Source organism: Verticillium alfalfae, genomic scaffold (assembly GCF_000150825.1).
Source record: "Verticillium alfalfae VaMs.102 supercont1.2 genomic scaffold, whole genome shotgun sequence".
NCBI classification, from domain to species: Eukaryota; Fungi; Ascomycota; class Sordariomycetes; order Glomerellales; family Plectosphaerellaceae; genus Verticillium; species Verticillium alfalfae.
Window position 1 is genome coordinate 63,405 of NW_003315037.1, and position 21,405 is coordinate 84,809.

Below are 21,405 nucleotides of genomic sequence, written 5' to 3' on the forward strand. Positions count from 1 at the left end.
CTGTGCATGTACCGAGCCCGGCCTACAGGTAGATAGCTAGCTCTGTCTCTATTGGCTCAGTCATGTCACAGTTGCCAAAGTTCCCTTCGACGCCGCCAACAATCAGGACATAGGGCCCCTATGCAGAAGACTGCCCAGCCAAACACTTCCGTGGGTTGTTTCCAAAAGATCTTCAATTAAAATTTCATTTCTATTATACAACGAGGTACGCCATGCAATGAAGCATGCACTCCATCAAGGCGTTCCGGGTCGCGCCCTTCAGCATCACCACCATATGTAGCCAACGTCATCGGCCATGGCAAAGTCAGTCGTGGACCGCAGTCCAAAATCGCCTCGATGCGTTGGCAGGTCGTCCTTACCACCGACACCGGTACATCATTTAGGCAGCATGCCGTCGAAGGCAGGAATCAGCGTCTGAGCCAGCCAGAACGAGAAGACGAGCTTCGGGCCGGTCATCAACAACTAGAGGTGAATTGTAATTAGCCACAGCTCGTTGGACCAGCGTAAGGCGCGGCGCGTCCGTGCTTGTACAGCGTACCTTGGGAACCAGGCCCTTGAAGAAACTGGACAGGCCTTCGTTCTTGGCCATCTTGCTGAGAATCTTGAATCCACCCTCGGGGTTGTCGAAGTTGCGGTTCTGAATCCTCGTCTTGATGACATCCAACGGCGCAGAAACGACCAGGGAAGCCGAGGCACCGGCAATAGACGCCACAAAGTTCTGGAACCACGAGGCCTTGTTGTAATCCTCAAGGTGGAAGATGAACTCCTTGGCGAAGGCGGAACCTCCGAAAAGCTGCGCAACATCTTGTCAGTGTCCCCAGTACAAGCCATCGAAAGAGAACCACGTACTGCGAAAGATCCGGGAGCGTTACGCGCCGCGGTCCAGCCCCAGCCCCTGTACAACCCAAAGCCCTCGTCGGCGACAATCTTGAACACACCCCTTCCGCGGAAAGCCTCGGGGTTCGTCTGCCTCTTGATCTTGAGAACATCCAGCGGCAGAAGAACAATCTCACCGATACCGATCAAGCTATCGAGCCCTGTTAGCCAGGTCGTTCATCATCATCCCACAAAACACGGATCATCTCACCTGCCTGCCGTTGAGTGCATCACGGCCTTGCCCGTCTTCTTGCCAAAGGCTTGCTCAAAATCACGGCCATAGTGGGTGTCCAGGTAATCGCGCGCGATCGGCTGGCCGCCATACTTGTATATCCTCTGAAGCACCTTGTAGCCAGCAGCATAGCCCAGGCCGGGGAACAAGGAGAAGAACTTGCGGCCAGCTGCCGCGTTCGCAGTGTCCCTGAAAACAACCTTGTTCAATTCGGCGGCATTCGTAATCTGCTTCGGTGTCAGAGCGCGAAGAAACGCGAAAGGTGGCTACATGAATCGCACCTTGGTCTGGTTGCTCATGAGACGCTTCGCAATGGTGTCGACCTAGGTGCACTTGGTGTCAGAAGGTGCGGGTCGTGGTGTTGCGTTCGATCATGTTCTCACTGGATGGAAGACGGCCAGCTCGGCAATACCAGCGGACCCTGTAGTTTGTAAGTGTCAGTGACCGTATTCAAATGGCCGATGGGTGTTGCCACGTTACCGGATCCAAGGAGCCTAGCCAGGTTCGACTCCTTCTGTCGACCCGAGACTGACGGCGGAGACATAATTCGTGATGTTCGAGGGTTTAGGGGGGTATCGGTGGGTTTGTTCGATGTTTTCGTGCAAACTGCGGGTCACCAGAATGTTGATTGTAATCTGGGACTGAATGCCGGGTCGTGGCAGTTGTGTCGAGCTGTGGTGTTGCGGAAAAGGGGAGGCAGCTAGATCGCGCGCTGCTCAACAGTCATGTAGCTGCACACCAGGAAATTTTTGTCTGCCTGTCCGGCGTCGGACATGGCTTCTAGAGCTATGGGCAGCGTGGAACTTGTTAGGGGTGGTCCCCGTCGTATAAGGTTGGTATCAGCTAGCTGATTTGTTGCCCTGGCTTATCGCACGCACTCATTGGCCAGCGTTCAGTACGTTCGGGTCCTGTCGGCATAGTATGGTGCCATCCTAGCGTACCTGTCTCCACCACCTTGTCGTTTGCCTTGGTAGAGTCGCGATGTAGCAGTGTTTGCCTAGGCAAGACCCAGTCCTGCTTCATCGTCTGTACGCGGCTCCCACGGGGGAGGAAGATTGCCTCGGGACAATGCCATGTCGTCTATGATGCGCATCAAACTCCACCTCGGCAGCTACCATGCCGCGCCATATATGCCCAACCATATCTGCAAGCCCGGAAGTAGCCGTTCTACTTGCATCTGCAGCACTTGGTCGAGGGGTCTTCTCTCTGGCAGGAGACAGTGCCATGGACCCCCCGTAGTGTCGCTGGAATCATAAATCGGATAAAGAATCGTATGTGACGGTTATACAAGACACAACCATTACATCCAAATATGTGGCCTCGATCATACAGATATCCAGCAGGTTCGCTGACTTCACAACGATGTGTTGCGTCGTGAACAAACAATATCAAACACAGAGCCTCGGCATTGAGACATCAATTAGATCAAGCCTATTACTCTACAGCCTACATGCACTGTCAGGATGATGTACCAAGGCATCGGCCTGGCAGCTGGCGAAACGATTTGCCCTTGCTGAAACAAAGACATATATTCCGCACAACAGACGAGAAGCATCGTCCGGAAAACTGAAAAGAGAAAGCTACAAGAAGGCGCTTCGAGGGAATGCAGAGAAAAACTAGATCCAAGCTGGACTACTGCCATCATCATCACAATTACCACCCGTACTCGCTATTTACGCCCCGGTCTACTCGTCACTGTCACGACTGGCTCGCGAGGTGGTTGGCAGCCTGGAAATTGACGTCTCGTTAGTCCCCAATACGATAAATAGGTAATCGGTGCGCGACTCACTCTTTCCAAGTTGTAGTCGTACTTCTCGAGGGCCAAAAGTGCGTCGGATCGAGAGTATCCCATGTTGGTCAGATTTCTGAGAATCGGGTCATCATCTTTGCCATCCTCGGTCAAGCCCCTGGCGGGCAAAGGCCTCGACTCCGGTTCGGCAACGGGTGCTACGGCCGGGGCCGGGACGGGGATGGCGACTGGGGCCGGAGCATTCAGCGGAGCGGCGGTACCTGCGGCGGAGCCGTTGGGGGAGTCCAGAGTCGCGAAGATGGAATCCCAATCATGGGCATCGGCCGAGCTCTTGTCGGGCCCAGCTGTACCGGCACCTGCACCAGCAGGAGTAGCTGACGTGGTGGACGCGCTGCCAAAGTCGTAGCTGCTTTCCTGCCCAAATGGAGCTGTCGCAGGCTCGCTCTTGGCCTGGCTTTGAGGGGGGCTGCTGTCGAAGACGGGATTGAAGTCGTCCAAACCGGATCTCGAGATGGTCTGGAAGTCATCGTCAGCTGAACCCTCTTTGGCGTCTTCGAGTCCGTCAAAATCGTCGTCTAGATCGTCGAAGACTCCTTTTGCTTGGGGCGCTTGGTCGAACGGTTGACTCAGTACGTTTGCGCCGCTTGAAGCTGGCGGTGCAAACGGGTTGTCGTTCTGGGGTGTGATCGGGCTTGTCGGCTCATGCTGGAGCGAACTGGTGGGTGCTGTAGGTTCACTGTGCATGTCAGCAGGCATGTTCGATCCTTGGTGTCACATCGCACGGTCAAAGCATAGAGGCGACAAACCTGTTGTTCTTTACCGCAGTTAGACTCGAATTCGCCACAGTAGCATTGGGCACCGGCACCTGAGTCGCCGCTGACCCATCGCCGGAAGGCGCAATAGCAGGAGCCTCGTTCTGCTTCTTGGGAGGCGAAGCAGGCGCGAAATCGTCATCAAATCCACCACCCTCGCTGGCCGTATCAGAGTCGTCGTCTCTCTCCAGCTCGGAGATGGGAGGGAACTCGGAGTCAAAGGCCACAGCTGGCTTGATGGGCTCGTTACTGGACTTTTCAGGGGCCTTGTGAGCCTTGGTGAAACTTGCAAAGGCGTTGTCAAAATCCGACTTTGCCTTTTCTTCATCCGTGGCAGCAAAAGGATCACCGCCTCCACCACCCGTCGTCGCGCCGACAGCGCCGATTGCAGCTGATGGGCTGTCATTTGCGCTGGCCTTGCTTTCGCTAGCTGAACCCGTCTCGCGAAGTGTCTCGGAGCCCTCACCAGTGGGAGTCGGTTCGTCTGGGAACGCACCGGGGGGGGCCTGTGTGGGTGTTGCGACAACAGACTCAAATGGTTCACCGGCTCGGGAGGCTGGTGGGGACACGGCGCGTGATGAGGAAAGCGATTCGGATGCGTCCGAAAAAGGCAGGAAGCTTGAACTGATCTGACGGGACTCAGGTGGCGCAGGGGGCTCGGCGGTCAAGGTCTGCTGGCGACTCATGGTAGGGGACGCAGCAGGAGGTGTGGCCCAAGAGCTGACACTGCCAGTAGATGTTCCGGTGGTTTGCGGCTTGAAAGACGTGATGGGAGGGGGCGGGGTGTCAGTCGACCGGGTGGGAGGCTGCGAAGGGCCAAATATGTCGTCAAACGATTGATCGGCGGCAGAAGACTTGATCGCTGGAGAGGCAAAGGCTCCCATGATGTCAGTACTTCCTGTTCGCTTGAAAAACGGGTTGTTCGCGCTGGCTACAGACGCTGCCGGACTGGCCACAGATGCAGAGCCGGGAAGCGAGGAGCCAGTGTCTTGCCTAGAGAGGGCCTCACTATGGCTCTTGGCGAGATCAGCTGCCTCAGACTGTAGCCTTTCCCGCTCGGCTTCGTTCGTCGAGAGTTGCTTCTTGTTAATGGCAACCAGGCCCTTTTGCTGCCTCGCCTCTGACTTGAGCTTCTCGATTTGAGGCTTGAGCTGGGCGACTTCGGCGTTGACCGCTCTAATCTTCTCCTTAAGTCCGGTATTTTCGTGTCGGTCAGCCTCGAGACTACTCAGTACCTGCTGGTGCTGCGTCTGCAGATCTCGGTACGTCGTGTCGAGCTGCATGCATTCTGCCTGGAGCTTCTGAGTCTCCTTGCGTGCATCGCTGAGTTGCTGTTGTAGAGCCTGCACATCGCCAGCTTCCTTCTCGTAAAGCGTACGCAGCTGTGCAAGGCGCTGCTCAAAGTTCTTTTTTTGTGCGCTGGCTTGATTAAACTCGTTCTGTGAGGCATTTCGCTGCCCTTGAACCTCCTGCATCTGCTTTGACAGAGATCCTACCTGGTTGGATAGATTGGCCAGCTCGGCAGTCTCGCTAGTGAGCTTCTTGCTGATCTCAGGGTCGTTATCGCCCAGGAGATCGTCTGACGCTGCGCCAACCGCTCTGTTGGATCCAATACCAGAGCCAGCCGAGTCGCCAGTGCCATGGACAGTCAGGCCTCGCCCAAAAGAGGACGAAGGGACAAAGGGCTTGAACTGAGTGTTCGCCGGCGACGAGGGCTTTACAGGGGATGATGGGGTCTGTATGCTGGCGCCCGCAGCGAATGGATCAACGGCGTTTGAACCGCCCGTGTTCTGCGCCACCTGGGCTTGCGCAGCTGGCGTAGGGGTCGTGTCCAGACCAAACAAGTCATCCAGAGCGGACTTGGGCGCCGCGACGGGAGGCTGAGCTTGTGGAGGAGGTGCAGGAGCGTCAAAGGGAGAGCCCGTCGCAGCTGCGAGGCGTGTCCGCTGGCGCATGCTTGGTGGGACAAGGTTGGGGGGTAGCGTTGATGGCAATGCTGAAGAGCCATCACGTCTGGTGCGCTGTTGACGAATAAGATACATGGCCACAGCAAAAGTGTCGCGGTTCAGGACGCCTTCCGAATTACAGTCGGCCAGGTCCCAGATCTGTGCCAGGGCATCTTCAGGAAGGCTAGACTGGCTGAGGAAAGGCACTGCCTCTTCTCCCGTGATGTATCCCTTGCGAGTTTTGTCGAGGTCGTCGTAGAGCTGATCAAAGCGCGCTTTGTCGGCTGGCGTGACAAGCCAGTCTGGTCCAGACACCGTTGACGATTGCGCTGTGATGGGCGGACGCCCGAGAGGGCTGCCTGTGCGTATGGGTGCCGAGCCGCTCAGCTGTCGAGGAATGGCGGAGATGTGGCCCGTAGCCGTCGGCGACTGACGTGGAGCGGCCAAACGTCTTGTGGCGGCCTCGTAGAGCGGTGCTGGCAGAATACTGGGAAGACCACGGAGTGCGCCCGATTTCATCGAGGTGAGCAGGTGCATAGCGATGACGAACTCGGTCTGCACAAGAGCCCCTCGTTGCTCAGTGTCGGCCAATTGCCAGATCCGTCCCAGCACCTCGATTGGCAGACCAGCCTTCTCGAAGATGGACTTGGCCTGATCGCCCGGGAGCAGACCCCCGGGCTGCAAAGCCTGACGCTCAAATAACCCGGCATATTGATTGACCTTCTCGGGGGTCAATGCCGGAATTCGAACAGGCCCGCCAGTGCTCTGAGCCTGTAGTGTCGCTGGTGGCGGTGGGGGAGGTGACGAAAGGCCGGGGAGCTGGAAGCCGTCGAAATGGGGCAACGGTCCGGGTTGGGATGCCAGCTCGGTCGTCGGTTCGCGGCCTGCTTGGGCATGGCCGATCAAGCGCAGAACAGCGCTGAAGCCCGCCGGGGTCAGAAAGCCCCTGTTCTCACTGTCGGCTATCTGCCATATCTGTTGCGCAAGCAGTAGTTAGCATCTTCTGCCCAAACAGCACGCACGTGTTTCCAGGTTTTCGCCGGGGCGGGGAAAGGTGAGCAACTAGCCTCTCCTAGGACTTTGGAGTCCAGCCGTGTCTTGTCAAAGAATTTGACAGCAATTTCACCAGTGACCACGCCACACCGTCGGTATCGGCTTGCCTGAACAGCTGACCGAAAACACGCTTCTCCTCGGTAGTGAGATTCAGGTTCGACCGGGCTGCGAGGACATGCACGTTAGAAGACAGATTCAATCACTGACGATTCTGGGGGGGGAAATTGCAACGAACCTGAATCGCCGGCTGCGTCGGCCATGTTTGCGTTTGCTGTGAATTGTGGTCGTTGCAATAAAGGTATGTTTGGGTCGTCGTTCGAGGTGGCTGGATAGCTGGCGTTTGTTTGTTCGCCCCGGCCAACACGAGGCTAGAAGCAAGCGGACTACTAGCGGGATGCCCGCGGATGCTGGAAGTTGCACTGTTTGCACCCAAGGGCGAGGAGCGCAGCTGTCCAGATTGATGGCGGCGCAGCTGATGTGAAGTTGAAAGACGCCTTGAGGAGGCTGGTGTTTACGCAAGTCCACGGGCTGGGGAAGTGAGGTACACACCTCCCGACCCCCCCGTTGGCTGTCGTGGAGGTAGAGACAGGTGGGTACCTGATATTACATAATCTCGACCGGAGCTCCCTATCACAGCCAATCGGCGACACGTCCTGGTGCCTAGTGCTCAGGAAGCTCCCCAAATTGCATCATCTTGCGTGTGTCAATACTGAGCCTGTCGTGATCCTCATGCATGTTTGGCAGTTCTTTGTTTCTGATTAAAAAGAGGTATATGTATTGGCTTGGCCTGTTGTCAATAGCAAGTAAGAAACGTCGCGACCCTTGCTGGTTCATCTCATGCCATGGTCAAGGCTTAATAGCGTCTCATGAGAGATGTGTGCCAACTGAGAAGTACCTTGGACTCTTACCGAAGAATGACTGTTTACTCTACCCGTTCACCAAATGGCACCAATCGCCGAACGGAACACACCTGGGTTGACTAGTACTCGGCCTCGAGACCCTCATCATCGCCAACAGAGTCCGTCGCAACCTCCTCGTAATCGCGCTCCAGAGCAGCGAGATCCTCACGAGCCTCAGAGAACTCGCCCTCCTCCATACCCTCACCGACGTACCAGTGAACGAAGGCACGCTTCGAGTACATGAGGTCAAACTTGTTGGACAGTGCGGCCCAGGCTTCGGCGATGGCCGTCGTGTTCGAAAGCATGCAACTGAATACCCAGGTCAGCAATGCGGTCATTCGGACTTCCAGTGCACGTTGGAGAGGGGCTGGGATGCAACTTACACAGCGCGGCTGACCTTGGCCAGATCACCGTTGGGAACCTTCTCAGGAGCCTGGTAGCAGATACCAAGCTTAAAACCGGTGGGGCACCAGTCGACGAACTGGATGGTCCTCTTCGTCTTCAGCGTGGCAACGGCGGTGTGCGCGTCCTTGGGGACCACGTCACCACGGTACAGAAGGCAGGTTGCCATGTACTTGCCGTGGCGAGGGTCGCACTTGACCATCTGGTTGTTGGGCTCGAAGCAAGACATGGTCATCTCCATGACGGAGTTGGCCTCGTGGGCCGCCTTCGCCGACGAGTGCATGGGAGCGTAGGCAACGAGGGGGAAGTGGATGCGAGGGTAGGGGACCAGGTTGGTCTGGAACTCGTTCAGGTCAACATTGAGCGAGCCGTCGAAGCGGAGGGAGGCGGTGATGGAGGAAACGACTGTGGACCACTATTAGTCTCTGGAGCTGCGGGCCTTCAAATAAGAGGCAACATACCTTGGGCGATGAGACGGTTCAGGTTCTCGTAGTTGGGGCGCTCAAGACCAAGGTTGCGACGGCAAATGTCGTAAATGGCCTCGTTGTCGACCATAAAGGAGCAGTCCGAGTGCTCGAGAGTAGTGTGGGTTGTGAGGATCGAGTTGTATGGCTCGACGACCGAAGTGGCAGTCTGAGGGGCGGGGTAGACGCAGAACTCGAGCTTGCTCTTCTTGCCGTAGTCGACCGACAGACGCTCCATGAGGAGGGCACCAAAGCCGGAACCCGTGCCACCGCCGAAGGAGTGGAAGACGAGGAATCCCTGGAGACCAACACAGTTATCGGCGACGCGGCGGACCTTGTCCAAGACCTGGTCAATCAGCTCCTTGCCAACGGTGTAGTGGCCACGGGCATAGTTGTTCGAGGCGTCCTCCTTGCCGGTAATCATCTGCTCGGGGTGGAAAAGGCCGCGGTAGGCGCCGGTGCGGACCTCGTCGACAACGTTGGGCTCGAGATCGCAGTAGATGGCGCGAGGGACATACTTGCCCTGACCTGCATGGGAGCATACACGTTAGTGACTCCCGTACCGCTGTCAGAGATCGGTGGGCCAGCGCGTACCAGTCTCGGAGAAGAAGGTGCTGAAGCCGTGGTCAGGGTCGGCGGCCTTGCGCTCCTCGGTCAGGAAACCATCGGGCTGTATCACAGGCGAAAGCATCAGTACACATGCCTGAGGGTGGGAGTGGGGGACTCCGCTGAACAGGAGGGCGGGCAATAAAGAAAACATACCTGAATACCATGCTCCAGGCAGTAGAGCTACAGAGTCGCTCGGTTAGTGATCTGGTGCTACTACATCCATGTTGACCGGTCGTGCCATGTGGTTCTGGCGGGGGTGTGGGCTGAGAGCAACGCGTGCTCTCAGACAGTACATACCTCCCAGCACGAGTTGGCAATCTGGCAACCGGCCTGTCCGACTGTGTGAAGGGGCACGTCAGTACGTATTCCTCAAAGATCCCATAGTCCGGGGCGGCAGCTGAACGGGTCCAACGAAGGGGAAGCCCAGAAAAACGCGTAGTGCGAGTGGATGGTAGGAGGGGTCGGGCGTACCGTTGATGCTGATGACTTCACGCATGATGGGCAGTTTCGGTGAGAGCAAAGGGGGTTCGGGTGTATGCGGGTTTCGATTGGCAAGCTCGTGAGTTGGCACTCCAAGGAAGTACACACAGAAAAGGATAGCAACAGCTCCAAGGTGTGTCGTCGGCCGTAGTCTTGAGAACGACTCCGGGCAAAAAAGGAATCGTCGGTAAGGTCAGATAGGGTCGAGGTTGAGGTAGGTTGGGACGAGTGAAGGACGGCAAGACCTGGACGGGGAAAGGTCGAGTCGGGCAGGGGAGGTGGGGGAAATTTGACCGCGACAGGGGTCCGTGCAGGAGTTTTTGTTGATCGTGCTGCCTTAATTGGTAAGCGCGTCTGTGTTGGGGTCCTGGATTGGACGGTCCCCGCCAGCGCCGTGTTGTCCTCCCACGCCAGTCAACCCTCGCATTGAATTGAGCAGCATTTCACCGCTATTCACACTCGGCAGTGCGGGAATCCAAAAAGGTGCCCATCGCATCGACCATGTGGTCTGTCAAACACTTCACGTTTCCGCTGGCCCTGTTGATGGCCGCAGTGTGTGAAGGCAACACGGAGAAGTCCATATTCCTCGCCCCAGCAACAGTCAACATCCCAGCTCACCAGCCCACGCTGGAGGTCCTGGGCCTGGACGTCCTCACCCCCACCAGGTCATCCATAAGGTCGCATCTGAATGCTTCATTCCCCGACGCCGGCTCGGCCGTTGGCTCGGCCACGTGGTTCTTGCTAGACGACCTTAGACCCTCACAACGCTACGAGTTGCGCGTGTGCTGGGCCGCCACGGTTCGTCACGGATGCCTTTTCTTCTCGTGAGAGCTGTTGTTGGACTAACCAGTGGCCCATTCAACGAAGCAACCCACCAACTTCATCTTGGACGTGTACCCCTTGGAAAAGGTTTGGGAAACCCCCGATTTGATCGCCTCACTCGCAAGCTACGTGGAATCTCGCGCGAGTATCGGGACCACCGAACCAGTGGACGCAAGTTCAAACGCTGCAGGTGATAAAACGCGCGGTCGTGGCCGAACGACGTCCGAATCTGAGGCATCTGTAATGTTGCTGCGCGTGCTGGCCGCCGCCGATTACTATTCACACAATGCCGTCGTCATGACTCACGTCGATCCTGTCTTGGTGGACATCATCCTCGATCCGTACCTTGTTAATATTGTACCGCAATCACTAGCGCCGACAGTTGTGTACATGACTCTTGTTGCAGGTCTGGCTTGGGCACTTGCTCAGCGTATCCGCAACCACTTGCTGGTGTTGACCAGCTCGCCAGAGCAGGCTGTGAGGAAGGCCATGTAGGGGATGAAGGCTATAGCTCATGGCTGGGGATGAGCGAAGCCGGTTTGTTATGGTTCTTTTCTATTGCATTTCAAGTGCAGATAACATTTATGAACAAGTCGTCATGTAATTCATGATACAATATCCAGTCTGCTTGCGAACTAAACACGAATCTGACTGAATTGTCGGCTGTCAATAGACAGGTCGTTCTCAATCTGCCCGCAGGCAAAGAAATCCCGGGATCACAGAGTACGGGCTTGCATCAGCCCTGAACTGGCAGCGTGGATCTCAACCATACTTTTCGGCCAAAAAACTGCTGTCAGTATTGAGAGCCGTAACCGTGGCCTTGCTGATTCGGGCCCTGTGAGTAGGTCGAGTTGTTGCCGTGGTAAGCACCAGGCGTGTTACCGCCGTTTCCATACGAAGGCTCGTAGGCACCATTGTTGGCGTGGCCGTATTGTGGTTGTTGTTGTTGTTGTTGCTGTTGTTGATGATGATGACCCCCTTGTGATGGGGCATCATATCCGCTGCTTTGTCCGTAGGCGCCGGGGGGCTTTCCGGAAGGCGGCCCGGGAACCTGTCCGTACGTGGGGTGTGTCTGATGCGCCGAGGCCTGACTCCCGTTTTGACCTGAGGGAGAAGGAAACGAGGGGTTTGGGGCATGGTTGGGCGTCGTTGTCTGATAGGAAGATGCTCCGGGCGCATTTGCACCACCACCGGGCGGTTGGTACGACGTCGGAGGGGCTTGGCCTGAGTAGCCGCCCGAGGCGCTGCCCGAGTTGGAATATCCGTAGCTGCTGCTCTGGAGGAGGTAGCATGTCAGCTGCACGTCCTAGATTGCAAAGATTTGGCGAGAACGTACCCCGTGCGATGGCTTGTTTCCACCGAGCATACTTGCAACACCGCCCATCAAGGAACCAGCCAGGCCATGCTGCTGCTGCTGCGGCTGGTGACCCGTAGTCTGACCGCTGTGGTACGATTGCGGCTGCTCAGGCTTATCACCTGAATGTAAGAAGCTGTTCGCCAGCGCACCGCCGAGTTTGCCAAGTGCATTCTTGCCTGCCCCTCCACCGCCGTGACCCCCACCCCCCAAGAACTGGTTTGCGAGATTGCCGAAAGGATTCGAGCCGGAGCCGCCATGGTTGCCGTTCGCAGTGTGGTTGCTCGAGTCTTTCCCACCCAGCAGGGCGTTCATGGCCATGCTCTGTATGCGCGCAAGGCGAGATCAGTCCCTGTGCCGCGTGGCGCAATCCTGGGAGGTGGGGAGAGCACGACTTACACCAAGGCCGCGGTCGCCAGTCTGTCCGCCAATGCCGCGCGTGCCGTCTGGCGGCATGGGGGGGTTGACCGGCTCCATGGAACCATCGACGTGCCGGACGGTCTGGCTGCCGTCTGGGTGTGTGATCAGTTCCTGCTGCCGCGGGATGCCATAGGGATGCTCGACACCAGGTGCTGGCGTGCCTGTGGGTGCAGCATCCGTCGGCGTGTCCCACTGCGAAACGCCGGTAGACAGCTGAACGAAGTAGTACTTCTTGCTCGCGCCGTCCCACTGCGCGATCCAACCTGGTGGAAGATGAGGAGGGCCAAACGTGGGGCCTTCAGCGCCCGGCGAGGTAGGCCCAGCCATCGGGGAGGGTGGACGTTCTCCGAGGGGTAGAGGTGTCGAGTGCGTCGAGAGCGACAGCGCGCATACAATATTGCGTGGTTTGGGTCTTCAGCGGAGGACGTGGTCGTGGCACCCCGATGTGGTATGTTCGAGGTATCACTGGTAGCGGGAGGTGACGGAGGGGACCAGTAAACGATATAGGCGTTGGTCACCTAGAAAGGCCGTTGCCAGCCCAACTTCTGAGGGGCCATTCGGTGCCGTCTGGAACGTTCACTCTCCTATGAAAGTAAAGGGTATATACCGCCATGCGTCACCCAGGTCCCCATGTGGAATTTCCATTTGGTATCATTTCGGTGTTTAGTACTACCTGAACCTCAAATATATGCTTAGGTAGCTTACCTATCTAATGGAGTGATAGCACCAGGGCGGTCGCCTATTCCTGGTCATGAGCAATGTTTAAGTGCCTAGCGGGTTGCTCCCAAGCCCCCCCCCACACTGATTGTTCCGAGTCTGTCCCATACTAAAAGCGGCGTCGGGAGAGAATTTGGCACTGTACCTACCTACCTTCGAGGCGGTTCAGGAGGCAGCCTGCCGAGGGGTTTTGGCTTGCTAGCAGTGGCTGTGTAACCAGCAACAAGGGCACGTACTCCCCTGTTCCTGACCTAAATGCAGCCAACAATGCAATGCGTCTCCATTCACCGAGAGGCAGTTTCTTTGATCGCCTGGTTTAATTCTCTACACAGCCTGCCGCGCCATATACTAGAACAACAAACGAAAGCGTTTCCAGGAAACATAGCTCAATAGGCAAGCACAAATTCGGCTCACTACATTTCACGTACACGTAGTGCCAGCAGGAAAGTATAACGGAAAAAAAGTCCCTATTTGGTTTGCCAAGGGCTCAACTACTCTAAACTGATGCAATGTGACAAATCAACGCCAAAAAAACTCCATCCGGGTGTGGCTCATGCCATCATCGTTGTGATCGATATGTACGTCAGCCGCTGCTGCTTCAACAAAGACAGTGGAGGAGGACGGCTGTCTGCGGTAGAAGAGTTACGTCGAGAAGGGGAGGTCAAGCCTTCGTCGAGATAGCGAGGAGAGACGAAGCGACGAACTCGGCTACTCGTCCTGATCATGACGAGGGCCTCGCTGATGCTCGTCTCGCAGGATGTGCCAGGCGCCATCTGCATCAACACAGACCAGAGGCCAGAAGCACATCGCTGGAATTGGCTGCCTCCAACACAGTTCCATTGGCCCTCGTTGGCGCAAGCGACGCCTGGCTTTTGAACCCCAGCATTGGTTCCGTTGCCGGCACCCGATCCGGGAGTCGAGGTGGGCTTCGGAGCACTACCCGTGCCGGCCGTGGTCGTGACAGTTGCCAAGGTGGTAGGCTTTGCCGGAGGAGGGGCGGTTCCAGTCTCCGCGGGAGGGGTGATAACAGTCTCCTCTGGTGCCTCGGGGCTGGGCTGAGGGATGAAGACGCCACCAGGGCTATCCGATGTCAGTGAGTGGTCAGGAACAGTAGGCATAGAGGATACATACAGTGTGGTCGAAGTGGTGACGGGGCCAGATCCAGGCTGCTCGGGTGCGGTGGCGGGAGTCGTAGGCACAGGGTTTGCGCTAGTCTTGGACGGAGAGCTCGCGGGAGGAGCACCATCACCAGGGTTCGGGGCGTTGCCCTGGTCAGGAGATGCGCCGGTATCACCGCCGCCGCCGCCGCCAGCAGCGCTACCACAGCTGCCCACAGGCGGCGCAGTCTTTGAGTTGGCCTTGGCAACGCTGGCGCCCGGGTTCGGGAACTCAACGTCAGAGCCTTCAGTGGTGGAGCAGCCGTTTCCGACATTGGCGACGAGGATGTCAGGGCGGCTATTGAACGAGGTGGCCTGGCGCTTAGCACTACCGCCAGCCTTTCGTGGAGACGACGGGACAGTTCATGTACATCTCGCGTTGCCAACCTGGTTGACCCAGGTCCAGGCGAACAGCGCGTCGACGGCAGCCGGAGTGTCGTCGGGACAAAGTGAGTCATAAGTTGAGGTGCCGTCGGGAGGTTCAGCCGCCGACATAGCTCTTGACGACCTTGAACGTCTTGCCACCGTCGAAAGGAGAGGAGGCCCTGGCAGCTACCGCCGTTGTGGTTTGCACCACCCTCGATGGTCAAGTTGTAGGTCTGACCAGCCTGCCAGCTCGCCACGGGAGCGGCGGCGGCAGTGCCGAGGAGGCCCAGAGTACCCTTGCAAGGATAGTCGCTACCTGAGGCGCTGAGAGGCGTGGTCATGCTGTAGTCGATGTCGCTGCCGGCGAAGGGGTTCTTCTTGGACCGGAGCGGGGGAGGCCAAGACATCTCCATGTGGGCGGAGACGGAGTCGAAGGTGAGAGCGGCCAAGAAGGCGGCGTAGAGAGAAGGGGTATACATGATATGCGTGTGTGTTTTGCGTTTCTTCACTTTCTTGTTTGGTGTGTTGCGTGCTTTGCTGTCTGTCTGTTGTGTGTCTGGGAAGAGCAGAGTGTCTGGAAGGACCGAATGTGCAGTTTGTTATATACGTGTCGTCCTATAAGTTGAGCCGGCTCGTGGAACGTGGTGACTGTGTGGAATCGAAACAACAGACAAGACTATTGTTCTTGAACGCAGAGGCTGGGCTGGGTTGGCTAGCTGGCAGCGAACAGGGTACACCTTCCAGAGGTGTTTGCTTTGGTATGCGATGAGGTCAGGCAGTAGCAAAAACCGTGAGGCCTCGTGAGTAAAAAGACTGGAAGGACGAATGTTCCAGAGTGGGCGATATGAAAAGAATCAGAAAGGCTGGGAGAAGGAGTGACCCGAGCCTGGTATGAAGGTGTGGGTTTGCAAAGAAAACCAGCACTTCAAGTGTGAAGTGAATACAAGGCACAATGGAAAGAGGCAAAGGAAGGAATGGAACAGTGAAGCAGTGCAGAACCAGGCGTCGTCGAAATTCCAGTGCGAGGCCAGGCCCCCTTTATTGTTTTGCTGCCTCCCACGAGTCCAGCTCCACGCATGTCCTGTCACAAGCCCAGGGTGGGGGACGCAGAGGGACGCAGCGAGGCCAGGCGCGGCTAGGCGAGCGGGCTCAGCTTGGCAAGGAAGGACCTCTGCCCCTTCCCATCCCTCAAGCCCCTCTCTCTACCGGCCTCCGCTACGATGCGATGCGATGCCGTGTGATGCGATGCGACCCAACCCCGGAGCAGGCGGCAGCAGTGTAGGGCGGCAAGATGAGCGTGGAAGCGGCACGAACGACGGAGAGGCCATCACTCGCACCCTGCACATCGAATCGTCCATCCCATCATGTCTGTGATGATGCGACAGAGACAGGGCCAGAGCCACATGTCGGCCTGGTGATCGGTCCGTTACTGGACGCTGTTTGCTTGTTCATCCAAACACCCACGATATCCATGCCGTGCCCCCCCCCCTTTCTCCTGATGCATGTCCATGCTTCTTCACCTCCTTCTTCTTCCGCCCTCTGGTGACCAGGTCCCCAAATCACCTCGTCGCACTCACAAACAGGCGTCGTGGCCCCATGCACCCCCTCCGCCGAGGCAGAAAAATAAATGACGAGTCGCTTGAAATGGAAGCTGTCGTCGAGGCTGGACCGCGCCAGGAGACGGATAGAGAGGATGGGTGGGGCGAGACAGCACTGCACTGGAATTGTGGGATAACTCACGAATGACATGGCACCACCAGGCATTCGCGCCAACTTCTGAGGCACACGAGTGACCACAGGGGCTGCTGCTTCAGGGGGAACACAGCGCTGCCAGCCAATCGATGGGCCTTCGTGCCTGGAGGGATCGACCACCCTCGAACCCCTGGCGCAGCGATGCACAGCGATACACAGCGACTGGATTCGCCCATTCCAGTCGCTGGTGGCCCAAGTGCCGATGAAACGTCGATCCTCCGAAGTGGTAGCCGCCATGCTGGGCCCCTGTTGCCCCACCGCGTGCCGCGCCCTTGACTAAACGCACAGCACAGCAGCCTACCAGCCCAGCGCAGCCGAGCATGCCTCTCACATTGTCGACGCAAACCTCGATGTACCCTGCCACCACGCGGCTCGTGGCCTGACTTCACGCCTTCTCACGGCTCTGTCGCTGTCTCTGTCTTGGACGCGGTATCCGCCGAGGGGCGCCGCCTTCCCGAGGCATTGAATCTGCATAGCCAGCGGCCTCTCTCCATCTCGTCTCTTAGTCGACCTAGGTCTTGGTGCCCCAGCTGCATCATGGTGAACCATAAGACGACGAGGCATTGGGATCTATTTTTTTTTTCTTTCCATCTCTCCTGATATCAATCGTTCAGAACGTCCAGCCCGTTGGTTGACCCTGCTGCATGTATGCGCCGTGCTTGTTTTTTCGGTGGGAGGGGGGAGATGCCAAGTCCAATGTTATTCTTCTGCCCAGTGCTCATTAACACATCAGGTTTGAGGCCTGAATCCCGCATCCCTGGTGAGGGACATCGGCGTGCGATGTGGCCGAGTCCCGAGGCCTTCGTCTGTACGTGGGGCCCGAGCACTCAAATTCCAAAACGCGCCATTACAGGTGGCGTCCAGCATGTGTCAACGCCACTCACAAAGACACTCACACACCTGCATCCCGTGTCTTGTTACGTCGTTACTCTCGAATTCAAGGAACCACGTAGGTGCCATGGTGTGTGCCATCATGGCTGCGAGCAGGCAAAGAAACTGCATCTTGATTTCTACTCCACGACGCACGCGCTGCTCTGCATGTTGTATTGCCAGCTCGCCCATCTCGCCCACCTGCCACTTTCCACCCTCCGACTGGTAGTCCATCAACCTCATCCTACCCCACGACGAGCTTGCTGTATCCCGGTATGCTGCTTGCTGTGTCAAGAGTGCTCTTGGGAAATTACATGCAGCCTAGAACACCCCCCATGTCGTCGTTTGCTGCCCCGTAGTCAAGTACCAACGGGCGGGTTACTTGGCCTCGGCAGGCCCTTCAGAAGCCCGTGTTTGGGAGTTAGCTGCCGTGCCGTGGCCTTGCGGGTGGCCATGAGCTCCGTTGTTGCCCAGATTCTTGCCACTGCCGTAGTTGCTACCGGCACGATGCTGAGCCCCGTATGCGTGCATTTGTTGTGGGCTGGTACCAAAGTGCGGCGCCCCTGAATTGTTATATCCGCGTGCATTTCCGCCTGGTCGAAGACGTTTGGATTAGCAACTCGTCAAGCCTCAACCTCAACCTCATCTCAGGGGTTGAGCAGGTGGCGCGACCATCTCAGGGGAGTGTCCCTTACCTTGAAGGCCGGGCTGTTGCGGCGCAAAAACAGGTTGCTGGTAGGGAACGCTTGGGCTCATCCCGTAAACTGTCTGACCCTGCTGCGATCCTTGGTGCGCCATCATGGGCGCAGCAGGCCGTCCGGGGCTGGAATATCCATTCGACCCTGGGTGAGGTGGGGGGCCACCGTTAGGGGGCGGGAATTGGGCGTGTCCCCCGTACATCTGCATCGGTTGCCCAGGCAGCATTCCTTGCGGACTCATAAACTGCGGCTGCATGATCATAGGACCACCCATGTGTCCGGGTTGCTGCTGCAGGTACTGGTGGGTGTTGGAAAAGCTTCGATACTGGTTCATCTGCGGCGTACCGGGCCCGCCGTATGGTTGCATCATCGGCTGCGAGTACGGGACTTGAGCGGGCGAATTGACTGCCGGTGTGTACGTGATAGGGACATGGCTCATCCGGGGGCTGGCAAAGGACTGCGCAGAGTTCGAGTGCATCATCCGGTGATCGTCCACGCCATTCGTGTAAGCCCCATGAGGGGCAGGCACATGTTGGTTATGGAGTGGCATTGTAGCCATGTTGGGCGACTGGCGAGGAGCCGTGCCATGTGCATTTTGCTGCATATGCAGCGGCAACTGATAGTGGTGAGCATTATTGGAGGTGACATGTGGAGGCGTTGGTGTAGTCATGGAAGGGGCCGCGAACGACTGTTGTTCCAGGAATTCTTTGTAGGTCAGGCGCATTGTCGATTCCGGCTTCTCGTCCTCCTCCTGGAGTTGGCGCCACGTTGGTATCGTATCATACGAGGGCCTGAGACCTTCGTTATCATCCCAATTACGCACTTTAGGTGGGGTGAAGGTCTTGATGTGGGCAAGGATGAAGCACTTCTGAACATCAATGGCCTTCGTCTTGCGGCGTATCAATTGACCAGCGGGCGCGGGACCAGCGGCGGTGTCAACCGTGGTCGTGTTTACAGCCGCACCTGAGCGAGGGCTCGATCCGGCGCTTGGGTGACTGCTATTGGGGTTGAACGAGGTGGCGAACGGGTTGGGCCGGAACTCATGGCTGTTCGGGTTCAGCTTCGGGCCCATATGGCCGGGGACGCCACTCAATCGTCGGCCGAAGGAAGAATCTCCAGCGCTGTTGGATGGGCCCGTAGGCGGAACCCGAACCTCTGGGGTCACAGGCTGCTGATGAGGCGGAGCCTGCGACATCTTTTGCTGCTCTGTGTTTCGAAGCCTCTGTCCCAGAGATTGGCGGGCTTGCTGGTTAACGTGTTGGCCTTGACGATCATTGCGATAAGACTGGTTATGGTGAGATGGCGGCGCATACGACTGACGCGCATTGGCGTTGCGCACAGAGGGTCCTGAGCCGGGAGAGTTGGCGTACTGCGAGGGCGATGGGCGGCTTCCCGCACGTCCATCAGGAGTGCTCTGTGTAGCACTAGCTGCGGCAGTGGATTTGTTGGATACATCCTTGGCATCCTTGTCCTTGGAAGCAGACTCGACCGTCTTCGTTCGCGCCACGTCCTCCGCATTTTGAAGAGCCTTGGCCTGTATTTCCTTCTGCTTGCTGGGGTCCTTCGCAATGATAGAAATCAGGTCGGTAGGCACAGGGGTCGACAGCTTAAAGCCTTGAGCAAACTTCTTTAACTCGGTCAACTTGACTTCTTTGTCAGCCTTTGCCTTGCTTGTACGAATCTTGTCGGCGTTCTGTCGTTGTTGGGTAGCAAAAGACTTGAAGGAATTGAGAACATCTCGTTCGACTGTCAGAGCAGCGCTCGGCGTGCCCTCCTTTGCCGCCGTTTGAGGTGATTTAGCACGGCTACTCGTAGATGGTGCACGAAGAGGCGTGATCGTCTTGTCTGCTTGCTTGACTTCAGTCTGCTTCGCAGTGTCGGCGGCCGTCGCCGGAGGGCTGTCAGCCCTTGCTGGCTTGGGTGCCTCGCCCTTTGGCGAAGATTTGATAGTCGCCTTGGAATCAACAGACTTCGACTCATCGGCTGGCTGTGTCGTCGATAGCTTCCCAGGTACCGGTTGGCTCTTCGCATCCTCGGGCCTAGCAGGGGATGGTTTCTTGCTAGGAGCGCGAACTTGTGACGAGATGATGGCAGGGTCGACAGGGGCGCCTGTGACAGTTGACTGCGCTGCTGGAGCTCGCTTCGCTGGCGGCATGTACTTGTTTTCACGGGTCGAAAGCGGAGGGAAGTCCTGCCGTCTAACGCCACTATACCTGAGTTTGATGTTAGGTGGCGAGAGATGACACCTGCTTCAATGGTCAACTTACTTGTCCTCTTCGTCACCACCGCGATCATCGCCGCCTGCGTAGTCCATAATGCGCTCTTCAGCTACATGTGCAGTGGCAGCTTGGCTCCCCGAAATTTCTCTAGCCTTCTTCTCTGCCGCTGCCATCCGCTCGCGGTATTGAGGGTGACTCTTGTCGATAGCGGTAGTGTAAATGTTCTCATCGTAGTCGGTCTTGATACCGAAACGTCGTTCATTCTCTGCGAATTGATCCCAAGGCGCGTTGTTCTTGTTGTTCGAGCTTTCAAGACCTTCATCCATACCGTCCGTAGAGTCGGGCATCCATGGTTGCAACGTCCGCTCAGCGCCGAGTCTGCTGTTGGAGATGGCCGTGTCGGTCCTGAACCCTCCTCTGGAACCTGAATATGAATCATGATTAGACTTGTCAAGTAGAAGCGGACTACCGTGCTCACCATTTTGACCCCTGCCTGGGCCGGCGCCATTGTCTTTTTTAGGGAAGGGCATCTTGTGTGCTTATCCCGTTGCAAGGCTCCTACTGCGAAGATGCGTGACAGGTGGTTGTACAGTCTCCGGTACTGCTTTTGAAACGGTATCGCTAGCAGCCGACAAGACAATGTCACTGCAGCTTGCAATTCGAGTCCAACAAGCCTACCAGCATGCCCAGGTCAGTCAAACTGTTGCGAGGCTTGGTTGTCTATTGCATATCGATTCTTTCGAATGGGAACGTGAACATTTCCATAGGTCGAGATTTGGGGTAAGGAAATATATCACGGGGCGAGGCGCTCTTCCAGTCACTGACCTCGAGTACCCGAGTATCCCCTTCTGTGGCAGCAAGGGCAGAGCACACAAGGTCTTGAAGAATCGATGCGAATGGGGGAAGTCGCAGTCGGTTCAGTAATGGCAAACCGCCGGTATTGAATCGATCGCCAACGGGCTTCTTGATGTTGGTTTGCCCTGAGAGAAAAACTGTAGTTAGCATGTTTGCTGTTTGTAGACGGTATGTGATAAGGGGAGGGCTGAAGCTCGAAACAACAGTGATAACAGAGAAGCATGCTCGTTCAAAATCAGTCCAATTATGTCGTACGCAGAAGACGTACCCTTGAACTCTGTTGTAGAAAGAAATGCTCGACTGTGTTCGAATGAAGGAGACCAAGGCCGGCTTGGGATATCTAACCGGCCAAGAATGCTACCCAGAGATCCAGTGTCAATGATGCCGCCGGGAGCTGGCTTGGTGGTATCTGTGCGAGGGCGGTGTGCAAAACGTACCAAGTCGCGGAGAGTGCGAGATGGGGTTGTAAAAGGAGGTGCTGATTGAACGGCAGCGTACCAGGCCAGGGCGAAGGAAGGGCCGGCGTTGATAAGGTTGGGGGTGAGGCTTTGTTTTCGGTGTGTCCTGGAGACAGATGAGGCGATGCTCCAAGGTGGCACCTTCCCTGCGAAAAGGTACTTGCGTACTCGCTACTTGTGGAGGAAGGTACTCA

General features: G+C 56.9%; 7 protein-coding genes across 7 annotated transcripts; 1 reads left to right on the forward strand and 6 right to left on the reverse strand.

Annotated features, from left to right (window-relative positions):
* Nucleotides 1-375: 375 nt before the first annotated feature.
* Nucleotides 376-1,835, reverse strand: VDBG_01495 (mitochondrial carrier protein; the record flags this gene model as incomplete). The annotated part of the gene is made up of 7 exons (XM_003007261.1): nt 376-462; nt 539-793; nt 850-1,027; nt 1,088-1,335; nt 1,390-1,431; nt 1,492-1,529; nt 1,589-1,835. The coding sequence occupies 7 exons, from the start codon at nt 1,650-1,652 to the stop codon at nt 376-378; spliced, it is 912 nt and encodes a 303-aa protein (XP_003007307.1).
* Nucleotides 1,836-2,806: 971 nt separating this feature from the next.
* VDBG_01496 (UBA/TS-N domain-containing protein) lies at nt 2,807-6,929 on the reverse strand (the record flags this gene model as incomplete). Its single annotated transcript, XM_003007262.1, has 6 exons — nt 2,807-2,836; nt 2,898-3,573; nt 3,665-6,591; nt 6,639-6,694; nt 6,760-6,834; nt 6,905-6,929. 6 exons carry the CDS (start codon nt 6,927-6,929, stop codon nt 2,807-2,809), a joined length of 3,789 nt encoding a protein of 1,262 aa, XP_003007308.1.
* Nucleotides 6,930-7,420: 491 nt separating this feature from the next.
* Nucleotides 7,421-9,539, reverse strand: VDBG_01497 (tubulin alpha-B chain; the record flags this gene model as incomplete). Its single annotated transcript, XM_003007263.1, has 7 exons — nt 7,421-7,877; nt 7,952-8,375; nt 8,432-8,962; nt 9,029-9,104; nt 9,197-9,223; nt 9,341-9,381; nt 9,515-9,539. 7 exons carry the CDS (start codon nt 9,537-9,539, stop codon nt 7,649-7,651), a joined length of 1,353 nt encoding a protein of 450 aa, XP_003007309.1.
* A 439-nt stretch (nt 9,540-9,978) lies between these two features.
* On the forward strand, nt 9,979-10,946 carry VDBG_01498 (conserved hypothetical protein; the record flags this gene model as incomplete). The annotated part of the gene is made up of 2 exons (XM_003007264.1): nt 9,979-10,321; nt 10,391-10,946. 2 exons carry the CDS (start codon nt 10,025-10,027, stop codon nt 10,838-10,840), a joined length of 747 nt encoding a protein of 248 aa, XP_003007310.1.
* A 192-nt stretch (nt 10,947-11,138) lies between these two features.
* Nucleotides 11,139-12,701, reverse strand: VDBG_01499 (conserved hypothetical protein; the record flags this gene model as incomplete). The annotated part of the gene is made up of 3 exons (XM_003007265.1): nt 11,139-11,621; nt 11,682-12,023; nt 12,099-12,701. 3 exons carry the CDS (start codon nt 12,444-12,446, stop codon nt 11,139-11,141), a joined length of 1,173 nt encoding a protein of 390 aa, XP_003007311.1.
* A 686-nt stretch (nt 12,702-13,387) lies between these two features.
* VDBG_01500 (conserved hypothetical protein) lies at nt 13,388-14,838 on the reverse strand (the record flags this gene model as incomplete). Its single annotated transcript, XM_003007266.1, has 3 exons — nt 13,388-13,916; nt 13,968-14,224; nt 14,365-14,838. 3 exons carry the CDS (start codon nt 14,836-14,838, stop codon nt 13,388-13,390), a joined length of 1,260 nt encoding a protein of 419 aa, XP_003007312.1.
* Nucleotides 14,839-17,359: 2,521 nt separating this feature from the next.
* VDBG_01501 (conserved hypothetical protein) lies at nt 17,360-20,428 on the reverse strand (the record flags this gene model as incomplete). Its single annotated transcript, XM_003007267.1, has 3 exons — nt 17,360-17,574; nt 17,677-19,892; nt 19,947-20,428. 3 exons carry the CDS (start codon nt 20,426-20,428, stop codon nt 17,360-17,362), a joined length of 2,913 nt encoding a protein of 970 aa, XP_003007313.1.
* Nucleotides 20,429-21,405: the final 977 nt, after the last annotated feature.